The sequence below is a fragment of the Somniosus microcephalus genome, chromosome 3 (assembly GCF_052327205.1).
Source record: "Somniosus microcephalus isolate GS21.2 chromosome 3, FLI_Smic_1.0, whole genome shotgun sequence".
NCBI lineage: Eukaryota > Metazoa > Chordata > Chondrichthyes > Squaliformes > Somniosidae > Somniosus > Somniosus microcephalus.
The window spans coordinates 348,894,273-348,917,368 of NC_140989.1; the positions used below are offsets into that span (position 1 = coordinate 348,894,273).

The window sequence follows — 23,096 nt, forward strand, 5'->3', positions numbered from 1 at the left end:
CTCCATTCACGACCACCAGACGTCCCAAAGCGCTTTACAGAGGTCCTTTTTGTAGTGTAATCACTGTTGTAATGTAGGTAACGCCATGGATTTCATTGCTTGGAGGGAGGATTGTGCTTTCCCTGCTTGGTGGAGGAATGGAGGGACTTGGCTGTGGCTTTGTGGCATCTTGATAGTGTTTCTGCTCAGTGGTTGGGGTCTTGCTGACTATTTCTGCTCAGTGAGGGGCTTGGTTTACATTTCGTCATTTCTGCTCGTTTGACGGGATCGGGGATTATTGGTGCATGTTTGTGGTCCTATGCTGGGTGTGGGTGGTGGGTTGGCGATTGGGGGGTGGTGTTCAAGTCCTCCATTTCGGTCCTCTAAGGGAGTGCTGGACTATAATCTTGCACTTTTGCTCAGTGTGGGAGCATTGGATTGCTATCCTGAATCTGTTGGGGGTTAAGAATGCTTTCTCTCGGAAGCACATGCTAACATCCAGCAATCTGTTCTGCAATCCACAAAATAATATTTTCCTTTCAGAAAAGCAGATCTTGCATGCCCACTAGAAGCATATTTGCCGCCAGTTCTTGCAAAACTTAAAATTGTTTTTGCAGCTTTTTATTTCCTTTCGTGTATTTCATTCCAGAAAGATATTCAGGTCTTTGGGTTGGTGTTATTACAGAAATCTATTACTTACTAGTTGAATGTAAAATTTTTTTGTTATAAATTCTGACCACCGTTGAAGGTTGTAGGAGTATACTGTCCATTGCTTCTAGGGTTCTAGAAGTGACTAAAACTGTAATGCTTAAAGTTGAAGGCCTCTGTAACAGAAGGGAAAATATTTAGAAAATTACTGAATATTTATTTTGTTACGCCTTGATCTAAATTTATTAATTAAAAAAAAAGTTAATCCAATTTTGGTGGCAATCAGAATCTGTACTTTCTGATATCATTGGTATATTCTAATCTGATTTTTTCAGACATGACAGTTGTTCAGTGAGTAGCGAACCATTTTGCTCGGAGGGTATAATATTTTTCATGTATGTTAACTATTTGTCACATTGTAATGTTGTAGGATACATGTCCATAGGGTTTCTGAGTCTGAATACAATCTCATTTGAATCATTAAATGTAGCTATTCATTTACCTTTTATCCTCTACATTTTTCCCTTTAGGTTTGTGAAGGAAAGAAGGAAGATCATTCTATCTCGCTGAGAAGTATAGTTACTGTGGTAAAATCCTACAGCCAAAGTTGTCTATCGTCGTTGGTATCAGAAGATAAGAGTATCTTCAGTGGACTGTGAATGCAGAACACATTACTGCATTGTATTCTAAACATGACTTCAAATGGAATTCAAACAACATTGCTCATCATGTTGCTGTGCGGAGTATCTGCAGGTGAGTGCTGTTGCCAGAGATGTTTTGAAAACAGTTTTAAAACCTAGTGTGTCTTCACTATTGCATATTAAGACTCGTCACAGGATCTATTCTTGCAGAACCTCAAAACAGTGAACTCCTTACCTCCCCTTAGTCATTCCTTCCTCCCAACACAATCTTCAGGCTTTTAAAACCCAATCTTGGTGTCACCTAATCACTAATTGCTGATCGAGCTATAGAAATTTCCAGCATAGAAGGAGGCTGTTTGGCCCATTGTGCCTGTATTGGCTCTTTATAGAGCAATCCAAAACTATCCTACTCCCCCATTCTCTCCATAGCTTTGTGTCTTCCTCTGCTTCAAATATTTGTTAAATTTTCCTTTTAAATTGACCAATTTGTCAAGTAGATCAGCTGTCATAAACCTGCCCTCAGGTATTCTTGCGTAATAACAACAACTTATATTTATATAAAAAGAAAATACTGCAGATGCTGGAAATCTGAAATAAAAACAGAAAATGCTAGAAATACTCAACAGATCGGGCAGAATCTGTGAAAAGAGAAACCAAGTTAACGTTTCAGGTCGATGACCTTTCGTCTGTTTCTCTCTTCACAGATGCTGCCTGGCCTGCTGAGTATCTCCAGCATTTTCTGTTTTTACTTACATTTATATAGAGTCTTTAACGTAAAATTGATCCTAGAGTTGCTTCAAACTTCAAATTGTTAATTTATCATTACTGACTAGATTATGAAAGCAATACTAATATAGAAAAGGAAAACAAAACATTGAGAAAATAACCTGAAAATGAACTTGTTCTCTTATATTCCTTGGCTGTGTTATATAAGATTTGAAAGAACAGAAAAGAGAAATAAATAAATTGGTTTGAAAAATGCATGGCGACAGAATGAAGTTAATAGTGAAAATTAATGAAATTCTAGAATCGAACTGAGAATTGAAAGAAAAGAGCTGCATAAAAAAAATAAGAAAACTAGCTAACCGAAGGTGGTGTAAGAATGAAAGTGACAAATAGAAAAGATGAGTGGAAGGAAAAATACCAGGGGAAAAGAGAGGACGCAAAAGAAAAGGATTAAAGAAATGAGAAGGATTGAAAGAAATGCTGAACTATGAAAGGATTGAAAAGGAGAAACAGAGGACAGATGAGTTTAGAATGTCACTTTTTTTTGAAGACACGGTCTTGGGGACCTAAATTTAAAAAAAAAAAGTCAAACCCAAATTAAAGTAATACATTTGGTTGTGTTCCAAACACTGAAATAATGTGACAAGATTTTACCAGCAATTAAATGTTACTTCTTGTTTCGGCAGTACATGATAAAAAATCTTGCATCTTGTATATTTTTTGTGACTTTGGAAGTCTTTTTTTTGTGTTTCAGTATTAAAACACAAAATGACAAAAATATATGCAACAACCAGTTGATGTGTGGCTTTTATTTTTTATTTCCAAAACCAGTGGATTGTTGTTTGCTGGAAGGTTATTGTGTGGGTGATCCCACCCAACAGCTGCTTCATCATTTCCAATCACTTGCACATGTTTTGTGGGCTGTTGTTTGAGATTGTTTTTATTGTAATAACCATACAGTATACAATTAAATTGTTTACATCATTTTATTATGGGTAGTGGCCATAGCACCTAGCTCCATTTATAACTTGATTTGGATATTTTTTGTGGATGAATTTATGCATTAAGTCTTAAGTTGCAAGTTAATAGAGCCTGCTGAAGTGCTGACTTTTATTTATTTTAGTAATTCCACTCACCCACTTTTTTCCGTTCCAGACATAAGGCACCTTGGTACTGTGCTGGCAATGATGCCAAGATAATCAAGCATATGTTAGCGGAAGCTTGGATTTGAATTCTGGTGTCCTACTCTATGGCATAGAGCACATTAATGTGTCATGCTACTGTGCAGCCCCTGTCTCGTGGTTTTTAATAGGGCTGGTTCTTAATTGCCGTCATATTGCTATCTATATAGTTGATTAAAGCGTATAGTCAAAATAAAGCTGACTTAAGGCAGAGCTAGTTTTAATATCTGGACCCATGTGTTGAATGGACCACAATTGGTACCAAATCAGTTTTTTTTAAATTACAGAAAACTGTAGTTGGGGTGAGGTGAGGACTTGAATACCAAACTTGAGTTGGGGAAATTGGGTGCCAATGTGGGTTAACAGGGGGATGGGTGAGTCAGACTTAGTGTGGGAATGGATAAATGCAGTAATGCTTTGAGCAAGTTCGAGTTTATGAAAGGTGGAGAGGGGAAAGCCAGCAAGAAGAGAATTGGAACTGTCCGGAGGTGATCTAAAGGTGCCAACAGTGGGGGTGGCGGAGGCAGGCAATGTTGTCGAGCTGGGAAATAAGCACTGAAAACACGATTTCTTTGTGATGGACATGATATTGGATCTCAAGCTCAGCTCAAGGTTAGATAGGATGGCAAGGATGAGAACAATCTGGCTCAGCCTAAGAGTGGCCGGGCAGTGTATGAAATCAGGTGGCAGGGGAGCAGAGTTTGTGGCAGGGGCCGAAGACGATGCCGTTGGTCTTCCCAATATTGAGCTGGATGTCTTAGACAAGCTGTCTGGCAATGGAGGAGTTGAGAGAAGATCGTGGAGAGGTGTAGCTGAGTGATATTGGCATACCTGTAGTCATGGACTCTTGTTTGCTGATGATGTAGCCAAGGGGCAACATGTAGTTGAGTAACATGGGTTCTGTGGGGATTCCAGGCATGACGGTGCGAGGTTGGGGGGAAAAAGCCATTGTTGGAGATGCTCTGACTACAGTGGCTTTGAAGGGGAAAAGAAATTTGCATGAGGAGAGGGAGCCATTGACAATGTCAGCTAGCAGGGGGCCCAGGAAGGGTCCATCTCAGAATTGTATGAATGCTGCTTCGGTTTGTATGATAATGAAAAATTATATTTACCATTTTTGAACGTACTATAAAATGTTAAGCAACGAATGCTGAATTTGTTTCAGATGCATCTGTGGTTTTCAGCGTTGATTAATGCAATTGAATAATGAGGCTCAAAGGTTACTCGGTTGGATAATAAGGATGACAATGAAGCACTTTAAGTTGTGAAAAGGCTGGATTTGTGACATAGAACATGGGTTAAAAACCACCAATTGTACATCAATGGACTTGTAAGGGATGGCTGAATATATCAAAATTTGGGTAGTGGGATCCGGAGTTGCGTTTAGAGTTTAGGTTTTGCTGCCAAATATAAATGCAGTTTGTTGCTGTGATAAAGTAAACCATTGATTTTTGCACACAGATGCTTCACCATCAAATCACTTATTTACTGTTAGATAAACTATACATGGTAATAAAAATTGAATATCATGCGTTACAAGAGGAAAACGAGTGCTGTTTGGCTATTTTACTTTGGTATTCCTCAGTCAACTTTAACATCTGACTACGGAAATACTCCCACAGAGTTCAAAACATTGATACAAGCTGGGGATTGTTAGAAAATATTTAACTCACAACATCTGTTATAAGTAAAACAAAATTGTCCCTGCTGCAGTCATTACACTGTTGATGAGGTTCTTCATATCCCTTCCATCAATAATACTTCATTTTCCAGTGGGATGACATCAGTGTCTATATGGCTATGTTTTTCAATCACTTGGTTTCCAGTTTCTTAAGGCAGACAAAGGATTTGACAATTTTGCTTTTAATCAGAATAACATCCAGTGTATGCATAATTTTAAAAAATTGGTTCCTTATAATAAAATCTGTTGTCACAAGGCTTTGGAGGAACTTTGTTCTTAATAAGCTTAACCCCTAATGCGTGTATGCTCATCACTACTATAAACTACAAGGGAATGAAGTGCGACCATCTTTTAAGTTTTAATGTTGTTTATCTTTTTAACTTCATACAAGAGTTTGAAAATAAATATAAAATTATGCAAGAATATAAATTCAAGAAATCTATTGTTTGCAATGTAATTGAAAAAAAACTAGATGAATGGGTTGCAACACTATGAAACTACCTTTCATTCGCTCTGCTATCTTGTATGTTTCTAAGTGCAATTGAGAAATGATCAGCTAAGGTGAATTCTTGGATTTCATTCTCATTTTTGTTTCTCTTGCAAAAGTCATGAATAATTTAATTAATTGGAGGAACTGTCTTCTGAAAGATCTCAGTAAAGCTACAAGCAGTATTGAATTAATTAAGTTGAATGCTGAAAACTGGATTTATTTTTTCATTAATAATAATTGCTGGAACTGTCAGAGTCTGCAGTGTAGGTGATCTCAGCTGCATATTGGAAGAGTGCCATTGCTAGAGTCAATACTTGTAAGAAACATTCATGTAAGATGGATGCAATTCACTTGGTGCAAATTCGTTTACAGCTTTTTTTATTTTTGTGTGATGAACTGGAGCATATAGAGAGGCTAACTGCATAGCAATGTTTTTCTACATTTTTAAACGTTGCTCGAGAGAGAATGGCGTTGACTTTTTTTCATTCATGGGATGTGGGTGTCACTGGCAAAGCTGGCATTGTCCATCCCTAGCTGCCTTGAGTTTGATGGAACTGAGTGGATTGTTAGGCTAAAACAAAATGGTAAAATTAACCCCATATAAACAAAGAACATTTCTACTAGAAGAATTTATGACTTGGTTTATTGTTGAAAGTGAAGTGTCCATGAACACCACTTTGTAGACTATTCCAATGCACTCCTGGCCAGCCTCCCACGTTCTACCCTACGTAAACTTGAGGTCATCCAATCTCGGTCGCCTGTGTCCTAACTCGCACCAAGTCCCGTTCACCCATCGCCCCTATGCTCGCTGACTTACATTGGCTCCCGGTTAAGCAATTGCTCGTTTAAAAAAAAAATAATTCTCAACCTTGTTTTCAAATCCCTCCATGGCCTCGCCCCTCCATCTCTGTAATCTCCTCCAACACCCTGAGATATCTGCGCTTGTCTAATTCTGCCCTCCTGACCATCCCTGATTTTAACTGCTCAACTATTGGTGGCCGTGTCTTCATCTGCCTGGGCCCTAAGCTCTGGAATTCCCCCCTCCAAACCTCTCCGCCTCTCTATCTCTCTCCCCTCCTTTTAAGATGCTCCTTAAAACTTACCTCTGACCAAGCGGTCATCTTCCCTAATTCCTCCCTTATGTGGCTCGGTGTCAACTTTTTTTTTGTCTTAACACTTCTGTGAAGCGCCTTGGGACATTTTACTACGTTGAAGGCGCTATATAAATACATGTTGTTGTTACCCATTTCCCCAAAATTTGCAATTACAGAAGTGATCAGAAATTCCTGTATACTCTGATTATTTCTTAATTCACAGGGCTATGTTTGAATTTTACACCTTGCCTTTCATATTGGCATAATTCAAGGATGTTTAGGAACTGAAGATGGCATTCGGCTCAACACACCTGTCTGTTTGTGATACTCCTAACCCATACCTGCTTGCGTTCTTAGCATATCTCTTATCCTTTCTCGGTCCAGATCAATCTGTTACCCTTTGAAAGAAGGCTTAAAGAGTTTACCTCTTCCTTTATTGTTCCCAAAATCCTGATATTTATCTGTAACCCCCTGGGATTTCAAGTCCACCATAATGAACAGTTGATCAACTTTTTTAATATTCCTCTATAAATTCTTCAAAAATTTTGAGTCAAGTTGAAGTTGTCTTTTTTCCTAAGAGAAAAGCTATAACTTGCTTAACATTTCCTCATAACTTAGATTATTAATATCGAAGGGGGGAATCTCCTGGTGGCTTTCAAAATTATGAAAGGTTTTGAGAAGGTAAACAGAAAGATTGTTCCCACTGGTTAGTGAAATAGTAATGAGTGGGCGTAGACCTTTCCAAGTCAGGATGGTGTGTAACTTGGAGGTGGTGGTGTTCCCATGCGCCTACTGCCCTTGTCCTTCTAGGTGGAAGAGGTCGCGGGCTTGGGAGGTGCTGCCAAAGAAGCCTTGGCGAGTTGCTGTAGTGCATCTTTTAGATGGTACAACGTGGCATCCAGGACAAAGCAGTGTGCTTGATTGGCACCTCACCCACCACCTTAAACATTCACTCCCTCCACCACCATCCTGGATGGTGTCGAGCTTCTTGAGTGTTATTGGAGCTGCACTCTGGGGGCAAGTGGGGAGTATTCCATCACACTCCTGACTTATGCCTTGTAGATGGTGGAAAGGCTTTGGGGAGTCGGGAGGTGCGACACTCTCCGCAGACTACCCAGCCTCTGAACTGTTCTTGTCGCCACAGTATTTATGTGGTTGGTCCAGTTATTGAAGAAAAGCCTCACGTCCTGTAGAAACTTAAATTTTTTTACTGCGCTGTTACCAGTGTTTCATTAACAAGAGGTTTAAAAAAAATGAAATGTTTAGTCAACAAGATCCACCTGTTCTTGCCAAAAAGATTGTTCACATGGTTGTATCAGTTGGGCATGGATCCAAATTGGCTCTCTTCCTGTGTTACAAATTTGAATTAGTTTTATCTTGTGCTTCTCTGAAAATGCATGTACAGTCATTTACAATGCATGTTACAACATGCAAACAAATAGTTGCTCTTTCACAAAGGAGAGACCATTATTGTTTAGGAAGCCTGCGTGTTCTGCGAGATACCAGTTAATCAAAAGTGCCTTGTAGTAACCACAAAGAGGTTTTGATAACCTATGTCCATTCAGTGCATGAGTTATTGATGTTGGCAAACTGTTTGTGAAGACCATATGCAAGTATTTGGGGATATTGCTAGTAATGCAGTGTATCTGCCAAGCATCTGCAAATTTTTGTACCTTGGTGAATATTATGCCAAATAGCAGTGTTTGTGATTAGACCAGTGGTTCTCAAACAAGTGCTGCAGTGTTTTAATAATGCTTTTAAGAAAACCCGGGGAAAAATTCGGTTGCGCCCCCTTCGCCTAGCGCCCCGAAAAAGTTAGCACCTCTGCGCCGTAAATTGAGTGGTAGCAACCCAAGCAGGAGGCGGGGCACTACTGAAAACGCTCCCCCTCCTTCCTGGGGTGCTACCATTCAGTATCGTGCCGCTATGTGTAATAGCGTCACGTGCGTCGGCACGAAGTGCCACAGTATTACAGGCCACCCTCTCCTGATTAAAGGGGAGGGGCCTAGCGCAGCGGGCACTGGGGCCCTGCTGGACCACCGAGGAGCGGGGTGCCGGGAAAACAGCCTGGCACTCGAATGTCGGGCTGACCAGTTGCGGCCGGCACTCCACATGAAGAAGTGGGAGGGTGCAGGTGCTGGCAGGCGGCCTGGCACCTGCCCTTTAATTAGCGCTGCCGCGGCTGCACATACACCACCCTGACCCTGTCGGACATATCGTCCGACGGTAGGTCGGGGGTGCAACAGAAGGTTGCGAGCGGGGCGCTGCGCACAGCGATGATGTCATCGCCGGAGACGCGGGGCACTACCGGCTACCACCACTAGCTATCAGTGAGATGGGTGTGCCGGGTTTCGCTGCAGAGTCTGTCTATCCTTGGTGTGATGTTTGACAATTTATTTAAAGCTGCGCCTGCTGTTCACTTTCCTACTTGTTACATTAATTAAAGTACCGTCCTAAAAACTACTCTACGAATTTTAATTACGAATTTTAAAAAATATATTATTTGAAATTCACAAAAATTTTAATTCAATGCTTAAAATAAAGTGTAATTTAAGAAGAACTTGAGATGAAAAAACCCCTCCTAAAACATACAGCTGCTTGAGTGATTGGGATTGTCTGCTTCACACCTGTCCACCGACATCCACATCAAACAAACTTGTTCTTTTCATGGTCAGGGCGTTCCCAGAGGGTTAGGAACAAGTACTTACATTTCCAGCTCTCAGCCAGTCTGCACCCTGCCATCTCCAGCCAGTGACACGCAAACCTGAGCTCTCCTCTCCCCTCCCTCCCCACCCCCCCGCCCCCCCCAAAAAAGCAGCCGGCAACCTGATGGGCCCTGGGTGCCCAACAGCCCCGCTCCCTCCACCGGGCAACTTTGCCAGAACTTTCCAGCACATAAACTAGTGTTGCTGCGGTAACGGGATTTCAGCTCAATTCGGCCCACTGGCAGTTTCAACTTGCTGACAATGATCCAAGATTATCCCACGCAACTAGTTCGGGAAAAGCTCGTGCAACGAATAAAAACCTTCCAGCTGACCACACGAAGCCAGCGGGAGACTGGCAGTGAACGATGTCGACTCGCCCTTGGTTAAACTTTAAAACTTACTGACTCATAGAATAGTACCGTACAGAAGGAGGCCATTCGGCCCATCGAGTCTGCGCCAGCTCTTTTGAAGAGCAATCCAGTTAGTCCCACTCCCCCGCTCTTTCCCCATATCCCTGCAATTCTGTCTCCTTCAAGTATTTATCCAATTCCCTTTTGAAGGCTACTATTGAATCTGTATCCACCACCCTATCAGCCAGTGCATTCCAAATCCTAACCACTTGTGTTAAAAAAAAAAGCTTTTCCTCATGTCTGTTTCTTTTGCCAATCACCTTAAATCTGTGCCTTCAGTCTTAAATTGAAGACTTTCGAGAATCCACATTTATTGTATAAGGTTGACAGACTGCCCGTACAGATAACAGTGGAGAGGGGAAAGGAAAGTGTGCTTTCAGTATAAAGTACTTTCCCCATTCAGATAATTCAAAATAGTAAATCACTTTTTCTGAGCCACTGGAGTTTCTGAACAGAAGAATCAGAGAAAATAATGGCACAGAAGGAGGACCTTCGGCCCACCGTGTCTGTGTCGGTCGAAAGAGCTATCACAGACACGATAGATGCTTCTGCTAGAGTGCTGGGAACAATCGACAATACACGCTTATCTATTTTGCAAGTCTGCGTGGAAACTGAACTCCCTTGGGTTCTGTAACCATACAAGACAAACATTATTAGATGCCATTGCCCACCATGTAGTTTCCACAGGACTATTCTCCAGCAGTTTATAGAATGAGTCGAGTAAAGGAGACCCTACAGGATAGATATCAAGAGTTCAAAAATTAGCTTTACTATATTGTAGAATGTAAGAAAAAGGCAACTAAAATAATCTAAAGGCCTTTTTCTGGCTAAGTCCTTGAAGAAAATGTATTTCTGGTATCAAACTAAAGATGAATAATACAAAAGCAATATTCAATCATCCCTGATTTGAACAAACTAGTATGCAAAACTATTTCAACAAAATCATATACCACTAACATTTTGTTAGAAAAATGTGTTTTTTTGCTTTGGTTAAATTTGGTGGTAGTTTGAATGCAGACTGTATTTTAGAAATAAACTGCACCTTTTTATTACATATTTTCAAACTGGGATCCCTCTGGACATCGACATACAACTGCATCTGTCTGTGAGGTCATCAAAGCAGGGGTCCCGCAGAAAAGTTTGAAAACCATTATGTTGTATAAAGATCAAGTGAAAAGATGTAAGCTACATTAATGAACATTTATTTACTATTTGCAAGAGATTCAGATTGAAACAGAATTTGTCGGGACTTGTTTGTGTTTTGAAGTACACTAAGTATAGAGTATCCATTGCATTTCTTTGTCGATCACAGCAGTATTGTCTTCAAAAACGAATCCAGCAAGTTAACTAAGCATGACTTGCCTTCCTGATTTATGCGCTTGTGTCCTTTCTCAATCTGTTTCTCCAGGTGTTCCTTGCCCCATCCCTTTAAAGATGTTTTTCAAGTGGTATATGATTTTGTTGAAATATTTTTTGCATAATAGTTTGTTCAAATCGTGGATGATTAATACAAAAGCAATATTCATCTTTAGTTTGATACCAGAAATACATTTTCTTCAGGGAATTAGCCAGAAAAACACCTTTAGATGATTTTAGTTGTCTCTTTCTTACATTTTACAATATAGTAAAATTAATTTTTGAACTCATGATATCTATCCTCGATTTTAAAATTCTCATCCTTGTTTTCAAACCCCTCCATGGCCTTTCCACTCCCTGTCTCTGTAATCTCCTCCAGCCCCACAACCCCCCTGAGTTATCTGCGCTCCTATAATTCTGGCCTCTTGAGCATCCCTGCTTTTAATCGCTCCACCATTGGTGGTTGTGGCTTCAGCTGCCAAAGCCCTACGTTCTGGATTTCCCTCCCTAAACCCCTCCGGCCCCCCCTCCCTCTCTCTCTGTCTATCCTCCTTTTAAGACACTCCTTAAAACCTACCTCATCTATCTTGATTTCTCCTAATGTGGCTCGGAGTCAAATTTTGTTTTATAACGCGCCTGTGGAGCACCTTGGGACATTTTACTATGTTAAAGGCACTATATAAATACAAGTTGTTGTTGTTGTTATCCTGCAGGGTCTCCTTTACTCATTCTATAAACTGCTGGGCCTGGCTGTACTCTGCAGGTATATCTCTTGACCTGCCTGTTAAACAAAAATGGAACTATTGTAGGAACTGGGGTTCCTAGCCGAAGAATTGAGATTGACTCAGAAAATCAAAAACAATAAAATTTAATGAACAAACGAAGCTGTACAGGAAACTGTAGGATACAATGCAAATAGGCCTGGTCTGCTTGAAAGCCTCTCTGGAAACTGCTAGCAGGTTCCGAGCTCAACTGCTAGAAGGTTCCGAGCTATGACGTCATCACGTTCTTCCCGCCGTTGAGAGATCACGTGACGGACGCATGACGTCATCATGCGGAGTACAGGAAAGAAGCCCTAGTACAGTTAACAGAAACATTAAAGGTGCAGCCCCCAGCTGTACTACATTGCTGTAAAAGGAATGATATACAATTGTCCGTAATCCTCTGGTGGTTCCGCCACACTGTTAATTCTTGGGAACCTCTCTCGAATTCTAAAAATGTCAGTAAATGCTTTGCTCATTTGTTACTCTTATTTCCTTTAAAACTTGTGGACATATGTTGCCTCCACCTAGTGTTTTGACTGCTTTAAGAGCATCTAAGTGTTTTATTACCCATTTCCATTATTCTCTGCACAAGGTCCAGCACCTCTCCCACTGTCCTTTGAAATCTTATCTACACAAATCCCCACTTTCTTACTCTGCTCCTCTGTAAGGGTGATCCAGTTCAATTTATAAGCAGTTATATTTCTTTATCCTCAGATTTCAGCTTCCACCATAATTTTATGTGGAGCAATGCTATCTTCTATCCCTGAAAAGCTCTTTACTATGACTTGATTTTTTTACACAATTTAGCAGTTGTTTTGTTCTTTTTGCTTTCTAAAATTTTTTAGTTTTTTATCATTTTTACAGCCTCCCTCTTTGTCAGACTGTCGTTTGAATTAGCACACTCAGCAGGGACAGCGGCAAGGCACTGAAATGGGCCCTTCGATCCCTGGACTAGCGCGGGTAGCAGTCAAACGGCTTGGCTTATACCTGCTCTCCACCGACCCTTGCTGGAAAGCCCAGTTGAGAATAGTCGGTTAAATGTAATCCTGCCCGCTGACACTAACTTAGTACCTTGTCCAACTGTCCTCGTTCAAACAGTTGTTGCCATCAGTGTTACCATGTGAGCCGCCACCTTCACAAGAAGAGGTGAGAAAAAGGTCATTTAAAAAACCTTGAGCCATTTATCATTTAAAATTCTGTGTATATAATTAATTTGAATCAACATGCAAAGAATCTCTCCTATGGGCTAAGTCAGAGTGAGATCTCTTTCCCTTGTAGCATACTGAAAATTCTGATTATTTCTCCTTAAAAAAAACACTTAAAACAAACATAAGAACTAGGAGCAGGAGTAGGCCATTCGGCCCTTCGAGCCTGCTCCGCTATTCAATGAGATCATGGCTGATCTTCTGCCTTAACTCCATTCACCGGCCCTATCGCCATATCCCTTGATGCCCTTACTAGTCAGAAATCTATCGACTTCTGTTTTGAATATACTCAACGACTGAGCCTCCACCGCCCTCTGGGGTAGAGAATTCCAAAGATTCACCACCCTCTGTGTGAAGAAATTTCTTCTCATCTCAGTCCTGAATGGCCTACCCTTTACCTTGAGGCTGTGGCCCCTGGTTCTAGACTCTCCAGCCAAGGGAAACAGTCTCCCAGCATCCACCCTATCAAGCCCTGTAATAATTTTGTATGCTTCAGTGAGATCCCCTCTCATTCTTCTGAATTCAAGAGAATACAGGCCTAGTTTACTCAATCTCTTTTCATACAACAGTCCCGCCATCCCAGGAATCAATCTCGTGAACCTTTGTTGCACTCCCTCTATGGCAAGTATATCCTTCTTTAGGTAAGGAGACCAAAATTGTACACAGTACTCCAGGTGTGGTCTCACCAAGGCCCTATGTAATTGGGCCTATATAACTTCCTACATGAACACACACAACTATGACAAACTGGAAAAGCAATATTCTTTGTTGGTGGGCTGTTTACACAAAATGGCCAGATGAATATCCTGGTTTATTCAGGTGTTCTGTATAAGCAATGTTTCATGTAGCAGCACTTCATGCAGCTTGTTTGTCTTGGTGTTTTGATGATAAGTATCTGTGCTGTAAAAATTTCAGTTAATGATAACCTTAATTTTCTTTCACTCTCTTCCAATTAACCAGTACAAAAGCAGGCTAAACAGAAGTAAATTACAAAACAGCTAGAATATGTCTGTTGATTACTTCTCTGTAATACAGAGTCTTAGAAATGACAGCACAGAAGGAGGCTGTGTGTCTGTACCAGTGTTAGTTCTTCAATTGAAGCTATCTACGCTAATCCTATTTCTGTAATCTTTATATTCTCCTTTTCAAATACTTGTCCAATTACTTTTTAAATGATATAGCTCTGCCTCAATAGCTATTTGCGGTAAAGCAGTTCATGTTCTAACAGCCCTCTGCTTGAGAACATTTCTTGTAATTTCCCCTTTGTTGGCCTTGTGGTAATTCTGGATCTGTGCGCCTCTTTACCGAATTGTCAACCAGTGGAGACGTGCTTTAACCATTTATACTCTCAAACGCTTCATAATCTTCAAAATGTTTTCGATTTCCCTCTTAACTATCCCTGTTCCAGTGAAACGCCCCCCCCATTTTCAAACTTTCTTCATAACTATAATCTCTTACTTCTGGTATTCTTGTGAATGCTTGTTATACCTTTGCCATGGTCTAAAAGCCTTCCAATAATGGGGTGCCTAAAATTGCTCATAATACTCCCAACCGTGGCCAGACCAATGTCTTGTACAAATTCAACATCACTTTCTTGCTTTCATGTTCATTTCCTCTATCTATATAACCCAGATCCCATTTGCCTCTTTATAGCCTTTGCTGCCTATTTTTCCACCTTTTTTAGATCTACATATCTGCACCCCCTCCCCCCCCAGCTTTCTTTATTCCTCCACTCTGTTAAGAATGTCATTGTCTAAGTTATACTACTTCCATTATTTCTCTTCACAGAATGTATTACTACACATTTTTGTCCATTGAACTGCATCTGCTACCTACCTGCCACTCAACAAACCTGGCTTTGCCCTTCTGGAAATCTGCATTTTTTTTTTTTGCCATTCCCTTATTTCAGAGGTTACCACACTTTTTTGTTGAGCACCCTTTAGAGATTCATGTCCTGTGTCCCCCTTTTCCAACAAACAGTATTTTTGCATAGAATAAGAGGATTTTTATCTTCACAGCTAATATATTGCATAAGGCCTCTCATCTGCCCCCAACCCTTTGACAAAAAAAAATGCTTTCCCCAAAAAAGTCTCTTCTCGTGTCACTGTACTCTCAGTTAAGGGTGGTTTATTCATCAATAATAAACATAATGTCATTTTGCTGATTTAGTTAGTTTTCTTTTAGTTAATTTCCAGTGCCAAAATATGAGTTGAATCCTAGAGGGGAGATGGCAGCATAATTTAATAGGACCATTTCTTTGCACAGGGTTGAAAACAAACTCAGTCATTAACTACACAAAGTGAAAATGACCCCAAAACTCATACACAACATCTTCCCCACAAATGGATATATTCTCAATCACTCTGCTCCCCCATGGGGAACAGTTACTAAAAGTGGCCAAATAAAAAAATTCTATCAAGTTCTGTTACTGTGTATTATTATCAGTGTTCCACAATTCACAGAATCACAGAAACCCCACAGTGCAGATAGAGGCCATTTAGGCCCATCGAGCCTGCACCGACACATATCCCACCCGATCCCCGTAACCCCTACACCAACACATATCCCACCCTATCCCCGTAACCCCACGTATTTAATCCCCCCTAACATTAAGGGTCAATTTATCATAGCCAATCAACCTAACCCGCACATCTTTGGACTGTGGGAGGAAACCGGAGCACCCGGAGGAAACCCACGCAAACACGGGGAGAATGTGCAAACTCCACACAGACAGACACCCGAGGCCGGATTTGAACCCGGGTCCCTGGCGCTGTGAGGCAACAGTGCTAACCACTATGCCACCGTGCTGCAATTGTGTGAATTTTATCCACGGAAACCAAACCGCTGTACAAATGGCAGATGTTTAATTCACCTTAGCCCCTCCCTACTTAAATGTTCTCCCCTTACCTCCTGAAGTTAGCAACTCTCATTGGGGTACAGTTCCATAAGCACTACCAGTCCTCCTGTACCTTAACCAAGTGACCATTTTTTACATTTTAGTTTGGACAGTGTGCTTATTGTCTCTACTCTGAATTTATTTATTGGCAAATTGCTTGTCCAAGTTTGCAGTTAAATCAGCCCTGCCTCCTCATTGCCTTCTACTCGCAATACCCCCCTTACTGTCTGCTGTCTCAGGTGTTGGGAGGGCGAGCAGTGCTGCCGTAACATCTCCAACCACCCCAATATCCTTCCTGCTTTCGCTTGCAGCAAAGTGGACAAAAACACACAGTACAGGCTTGGAATAAAATTAAATGAACAAAGCGAATTTGAAATTGCAAGAATCGAACAGCAATTCAGCCTGTCTCCCTTGATCCCCCTGCTCCGTTTGGGGACCTCAGCCTTATTTGGTATTATCAGTAAATCTCAAGATCATTTCTTTTAAGTCTATGTGAAAATCATTTATATAAATGGAAAACAAAAAAGGTCCCAACACAGATTCCTGGGGAATCCTAACCACAGCCCATCCAATCCGAAAAAGATAATTTTCCTCATTCTTTGCTTTCTGTCCCCTAGGTATCACTCTTTTCATGTAGTTACATTCTTTTTCATACTTTGTTCCTTCATTATTTTTGGAGAAGTTTCTTGAGTGGAATTTTATCAAACATCTTGTGAAAATCTCTAAACAACATTCACATTTTCTTTATCTGTGCACTCTGATTTCCTCAAAAAGGCAATTAACTTAGTCATTCACAACCTGCCTTTTACAAATCCATGCTGACTGTCCTTAATTAGCCCACGCCGCCTTCAGTGTTTACTAATTTGATTCCATATTATGGACTCTAGAACTGTACCTACAAGATTAATTGGCCTATTATTTTCTGACTCATCCCTGTCCCCTTTTTTTAGTGTAATATTTGTCACTCTCCAGTCCTTTGATAAATTTCTGTTTCCTAAGATTGTGGGGAAATTGTGGTTAGCATCTCTTAGCGAACCTCTTGGCGTCCCTTAGCCAACCTCATCCATCCTTATTCTGTGGTGGATATCACTTGAGCCTGATCACTTCACTACTTTTAGTCTCATGAACTTTTTAAATACAGTATCCCTTTGAACATTTGTGGCTGTTCCACATCCCCTTGGGTACTCCTACAGTATTTGCTCTCAAATTAAGCATCTCCACTTACTTAAATGCTGATAAAAATCTTTGTTGTTTCTGTTTATGTTGACTGTCAATATTGTCATACTCCATCCCCGCATTTATAATCTGTGATTTTTCTTCCCTTCTACACATTTTGGCCCAGGATTTGCGGTAATAATAACTGTGAGGCTATCGGTTCTCGCCGTTATTATAGAGTAAATCAGACAGCAACTTCTGGCGTCAGCACATGCACAGTAAAATGCGTAAATCTGGAAGTTGCTGTCTGAGTTGCCCCGCTCTTCCACAAGCCTCGCTGAGAGACTCTGCATTGAAATACATGAAGGGAGTGGAATTGTGATACTTACCAACTAGATACCCATGAAACACGGCAGAAAAAGTTAGGACTTGTCCATTCAAGTGTAAGTGAATTTTTAATGGCATGATGAGTCTTAATTACTGCCAAACAACCCCTCTGACACTGAAAATTAACTTTTACAAGTGTGGGGTCTCATTCATTCATTTATTTCATATCTTAACTATTGTTGGAGATTTATTAAAAAAAAAAACTTTTTCTTTTTCTTTGTCTTTGTCATCTCTCTTAATCCCATCTTTATTTTCTTCCCTATTTTGCTTTCTGTACATGATTTTACATTAAATTAAATATTCTAACTTGCACATTCTGGTTTAGACTCTGGGCTTGATTTTACCAGCCCTGAGGAGGCGGGTTTGGAGGCGTATCAGCTGGTAAAATCGGAAAAAATGGCTTCAGACACCCAACCCGCCTCCATCCCGCCCCCACGCGATTTTCCTGAGTGTCTGTTCAGCTGCTCCCAAACTGACCCGACTCCAACCGGTGGGACAGGTAATTAAGAGCCTGTTAACGGCCTTGATAATCCTATTTTCACAGAGGTTTCCCATTTTCCTGCCTCTGGCTCCTGTTTCCCGTCTTGTCAGAAACAGTCCTGCTGCAAGGAGACGAGTTGCTGGAGGACATGATCTGTAGTCATTATTGGTGCAGCACTTTAAAAGCACTCCTGTAACATGGCTGGCATTCAAATGCAACAACTTTGTTGTTGGCGGTTTGGGATAAGATTTTGCAAATCTACTGACCTTGTGACTGGTCAAGCTGACACACATCTGCTGTTTGAACTGATTGGAATAATTTCAGGCCACTTTGAGTGTGCGCTTGCAAGCTTCCTGCCTCAACTGAAATCTATAACAACGGGATGGGAACCATTTACATCCTCTCATCCTGGTCGTCCGATTCGGAGGAAGAGCAGCGCGGCTTAGTGCTGCCGGATGGACAAGTGGCTCAGCACGCAGCCTCCTCGGAGGGAGATGGAGGACGAGGACGGGGAGTGACGTCCAGCAGCAGACGACCACATTGCTGGCCGTCAGGCAAGGGTGCACTCATCCACGCCAGATTCGCGTAAGCTTACGCTTCAACCACAGGTGGCTGGCGCATGGAGATGAATATAAGTCCAACATTCTCAAAACCCCAGGCATCACCTGTCCAATAAACGGTGGTTTACGCTCAGTGTCACCACCAACATGCTACATGGAAATCACCCGGAGCCCTCACTCTTGAGCTTCCATTTCCCAGAACACAGAGGCCACACTTTAGGTGATCGCAGCAGATCATTAAACCTTTTGCCACACTGAACCCATGTGCGTCTGCACACAGACCTCGAGCTCACCTCCTCAGCAATTTGCAGCCAAGCTGCCTTGGTTTGCTGAGGAGGCCCCCTCCCTCCGTTTCCAGGGAAGAGGAGCTCCGGACGTCCTCTAACTCCCTCAACAAGAGCATGGAGAGAGCCCTCATTGAACCTGGGTGCAGCCTTAGTTATTGGGGCTGCCGTTCCTGCAACAGCCAGCACCTTTAAGAGAAAAAAGCATTAATATCACTAAGCCAATGATTGGAACAAATCTGGCATCTTTTTCATTTCATAGTCAGATAATAAATTGATATATAAAAAAAAAAAATCATAAATATCTTTCTGGAATAATATGACCAGCAATTTAATTCATTAAATTTTGTTCAGAACAGACGCTGTCAACTCCCCTTTCTATATAATACAGCACCAATCCATCCCATTGACATTTTTCCCAAAGGGGACATGGCCCCTTTAAATTTTCATTCAAACAATGCGTCATCAGACGCGAGAAACTGACAGCCTCCAAGCAATTGCCTGGAGGGACCCGCATGTCGGCCGTAACGAGGCCAATCAACGCAAATTCATAAGTTCTGGGAGGCGGCTGCTGGAAAGCCTCCGAACAGTGGACCTGCGCACAACCTGGCTCCTTTAGTACAATTGCGGCCTGTGCCTCAGTAAGGATTCTTCAATCTGATTGGTTGAAGAGACACACTGTTGCTTGCCCTGTTTACAGAAGGCCCAGATACAGGCGGCGTACTGTATCAGATGTCTAATGACCGTAAACTGCCACTCAAAAGTCCACGAAAAGTATGTGAGCAGCTGTAAGCGTAGTGAATGGCGAGCGCCGTTCATTCGCAGCTGACTGCAAAATCCAGGCCAATATATTTATTTTTCATTTTATTCTGTATTGTACTGCCAATATTTATCATAGCTAAAGTTACATGTGAGCTTATCTTCAACACAAGCCCTTGAAACTCCTGCAGCCATCCTCGGAAGTCAGAAGTGACCTCTTTTACTATCCTCATTGTTTTGGATCTCATTGCCTGGAATGGGGGGGGATTAAGTCTCTTAACAGAAATCTTAGTAACATGTTCTAAACATTTACCCCACCAGAACTCTGCACCCTACTCCAGCATATGGCCTTTGATCCTCCAGTTTTAGTCTACAGTGACTTTGCTTCATTATCAACGGCAGAGTCTTCAGCCTTTACATTCCTAATCTCTGGAACTTCTTCCCTAAAACCCTCTGCCTTTTTTTCCCTTCGTTTATGGGATGTGGGCGTCGCTGACAAGGCCAGCATTTATTGCCCATCCCTAATTGCTCTTGAAGGTGGTGGTGAGCCGTCGTCTTGAACCGCTGCAGTCCGTGTTGTGAAGGTACTCCTACAGTGCTGTTAGGTAGGGTGTTCCAGGATTTTGACCCAGTGACGATGAAGGAACGGCGATATATTTCTAAGTCAGGATGGTGTGTGACTTGGAGGGGAACTTGGAGGTGGTGATGTTCCCATGCGCCTGCTGCCCTTGTCCTTCTAGGTGGAAGAGGTCGCGGGTTTGGGAGGTGCTGCCGAAGAAGCCTTGGTGAGTTGCTGTAGTGCATCTTGTAGATGGTACACATTGCAGCCACGGTACGCCGGTGGTGGAGGGAGTGAATGTTTAAGGTGGTGGATGGGGTGCCAATCAAACGGGCTGCTTTGTCCTGGATGGTGTCGAGCTTCTTGAGCCTTGCTACTTCTCTCCCTGCCTTTAAAAGCCTCCTCAAAATCTATCTTTTTAACCATGCTTTCTGTCATCTCCCTTAATTATTCTACTGCTTGGCATCTGTTTGTTTCTCTTCTGTGCTTTGAGATGGTTACTGTTAGACCTATTTAAATACAAGCTGTTATAAAGAGACTGTCACTATCAAACTACTAGTCTGTTTTAGCTTCTAATTAAAACTACAGAGCCAGTCTTTTTTCAATTCACATGTAGAAGCTAAAGAAACTTTGTGAAAAGTGGATACAATTAATTGATGTGGAGAAGATTTCTAAGCGGTCAGTTACTCAGTGCAACTGAAGTACATAATTGCAGTCATGGTTTTATGTAAGCACAGTTCTATAGTGACTACCAAAATGTATCTTAAAAGTTAATTGGATGTTCCTTATGTTTTTAATTGTGAACTAAGAACATCTGCTGTTGAGATGCTTAACATGGCATTATTTAACTAAAATGAACTGACCGCAAAAGTCATCATTATACTTTGGTCATAATCTCTACAGTGGCATACAATCGCTGTGACCTCTGCATGATGAACTATGGAGCCTTTTCCCAGCATATAATTGCCTGTGTATGCAGGCTGACATTGTGACAGATAATTTAGCATCAGAATGATGTACCAGTTAGCTTGTCATTGAAAGAGCAAATATGCTTGAGTTTTGGAAGGGATATTTGGGATCATCTTGCAAAAACGAATATGATTAATAAATATGGATTTTGGAGCAGGAGCACATACCTTACTAATTATTGGAACTGTTCCAAGGTTGTGATCAGATTAGCAGCGGGTGGTGGGAGAGGAAGAGATTACCTTTTGGATCGAAATATAGTTGAAACCATTGTTAACAACAGGAGTGAAAGGCAGCTTGCTATCGTTGTTCCAAAGCAGGTTTGATGCTTTGCAATCGTACATAGTTGTCACATGACCCCTCAAAAAGGAAAAGAAATAATCTTTTGAATAAAAATAATTCTGGGTCTCTCCTGATGGCTCTGAGAAACAGCTTGGAACGGACCAGGGCTAAAGTCCTGTTTTGTGACATAAACTTGGTCAATGGTAGGGGCTCTACAATTGACTTTATTGCCCCTGGGTTGGGGAAGTGGAAGTTGACCATTCAGTGACTGCTGCTGGAAGAGAGGACAGAACTGGGGTCCGCTGTGACACTTGCTGGACAAATGTCAGCGTCTTGTCCTGTAACAGAAATGTCTATCTTTATTCATAGCTTCAAGTAGACAATCGGGGAGAATTTGGTTTGTAGTTTAAAATTAAAATTCCTTAAGTTGCAGAGTGAGGTTGAGTTTTTCAGGATTTGAAAAAGTTTCTTGGAAGGTATATTGAGAAGCCTTATTTTACATATTGAAAATTATTTTGATTGCCAAGTATCCCTTTTCATGTGTCTGATTTTGTTCTGCATAGGGTCATTGTTATTAAAATAATCTAAAGGATTGGAACTTTCCCATTCCTACTCTTTAGTAAAACAGCTGGGATGTGAATGTACTTTATTGATATCCAGCAGCGAAGTACTCCAATATCACAGTCATTGGCTCCTAATGACGACATGAATTTGGACCAAGCTGGCCAAATTCTGAAGAACATAGTTGCCAAACTCTCTGCTCCAGCTCAGTCTTTCTATTTCTGTTCCTCATCTACATACTGCCCCTTTGCGACATCACGTGAAGATATGGGGTCAGGTTCCACGCGTGTGCTGGTGACACCCAGCTCTACCTCTCTACCACCTGTCTGGACCCTCCACTGCCTCCACATTGTCAGATAGCTTGTCTGAGATCCAGACCTAGATAAGCCGCATTTTCCTCCAGTTGAACATTGAGAAGACTGAAGCCATCGTGCTTAGCCCCCACCACATATTCTACCCTTGTCACTGATTCCGCCCCCCTCCTGGGCCACTGTCTCAGGTTGAGCCAGACTGTTCGCACCCTCAGCATCTTATTTAAACCTGAGCTGAGTTTCCGACCACAGGGCGTTGGAAACTTAACCTATCATCTCCACTTGCAAAGACCGCCGACTTCTACCTCCGTAACATTGCGCATCTGCTGCCGAAACCCCCATCTGTGCCTTTGTTACCGCCAAACACCACTATTCTAATGCTCTCATAGCCAGCCACCCATTCTCCACCCTCCGTAAACGTAACCACATCCATACCTCTGCTGCCTGTATCCTATCCCGCGCCGTCCCTGTGCTTGCTGACCTACATTGGCTCCTGGTCTCCTAGTGCCTCAAATGTAAAATTCTCACCTTCGGGAGTGGGGTTGGGGGTCAGCAGATTTCTGCCCATCTAGAACGAGGCATACTGTGCACCATGAACATACTGTCTCATAGATTCTCAATTCTATATTTCTTTCTGTATTTGTTGATTTACCAGCACAGTATTTGTTTTGCTAATAATAACAAGTTTTCCTTTGTGTAATTGATGCTATTCTTTGGCAGTTAGCATAGGAGGCACCTAGTGTGTTGATAATTTGCAGCCCCCCTTTCCCTATGTATATTAAGGCAAAGAGGAATCATGAAATGCAAATATCAAAGACTATAAAAATAAATAGTAAAGTACTCTTTCGGTACATAGATAACAAAGGAGAATTACGATAGGGACGGGGGATGCGAAAAATAAATCCACAGGTGATACTGAATGGCAGAGATACGGAATAGATACTTCGCTGAAGAAGCTACCAAAGAGGAAATGGCAACAGTAGAAGTCAGGAGAGGTATTGCAACAGTTAAGATA

At 41.6% G+C, this 23,096-nt stretch overlaps 1 protein-coding gene across 8 annotated transcripts in view; it reads left to right on the forward strand.

Annotated features, from left to right (window-relative positions):
* The window catches only part of tgfbr3 (transforming growth factor, beta receptor III), a 245,155-nt gene that overhangs the window by 23,924 nt on the left and 198,135 nt on the right, over nt 1-23,096 (forward strand). For 7 of the 8 annotated variants that reach the window (XM_085983358.1, XM_085983360.1, XM_085983357.1 and 4 more), the window contains exons 2-3: nt 1,158-1,380; nt 17,644-17,817. In XM_085983358.1, the coding sequence (XP_085839484.1) occupies nt 1,287-1,380; nt 17,644-17,817 (268 nt within the window). In that variant the 5' untranslated portion in view covers nt 1,158-1,286. The remainder of the gene's footprint in view (nt 1-1,157; nt 1,381-17,643; nt 17,818-23,096) is intronic. The other variant, XM_085983364.1, reaches the window with a different exon arrangement.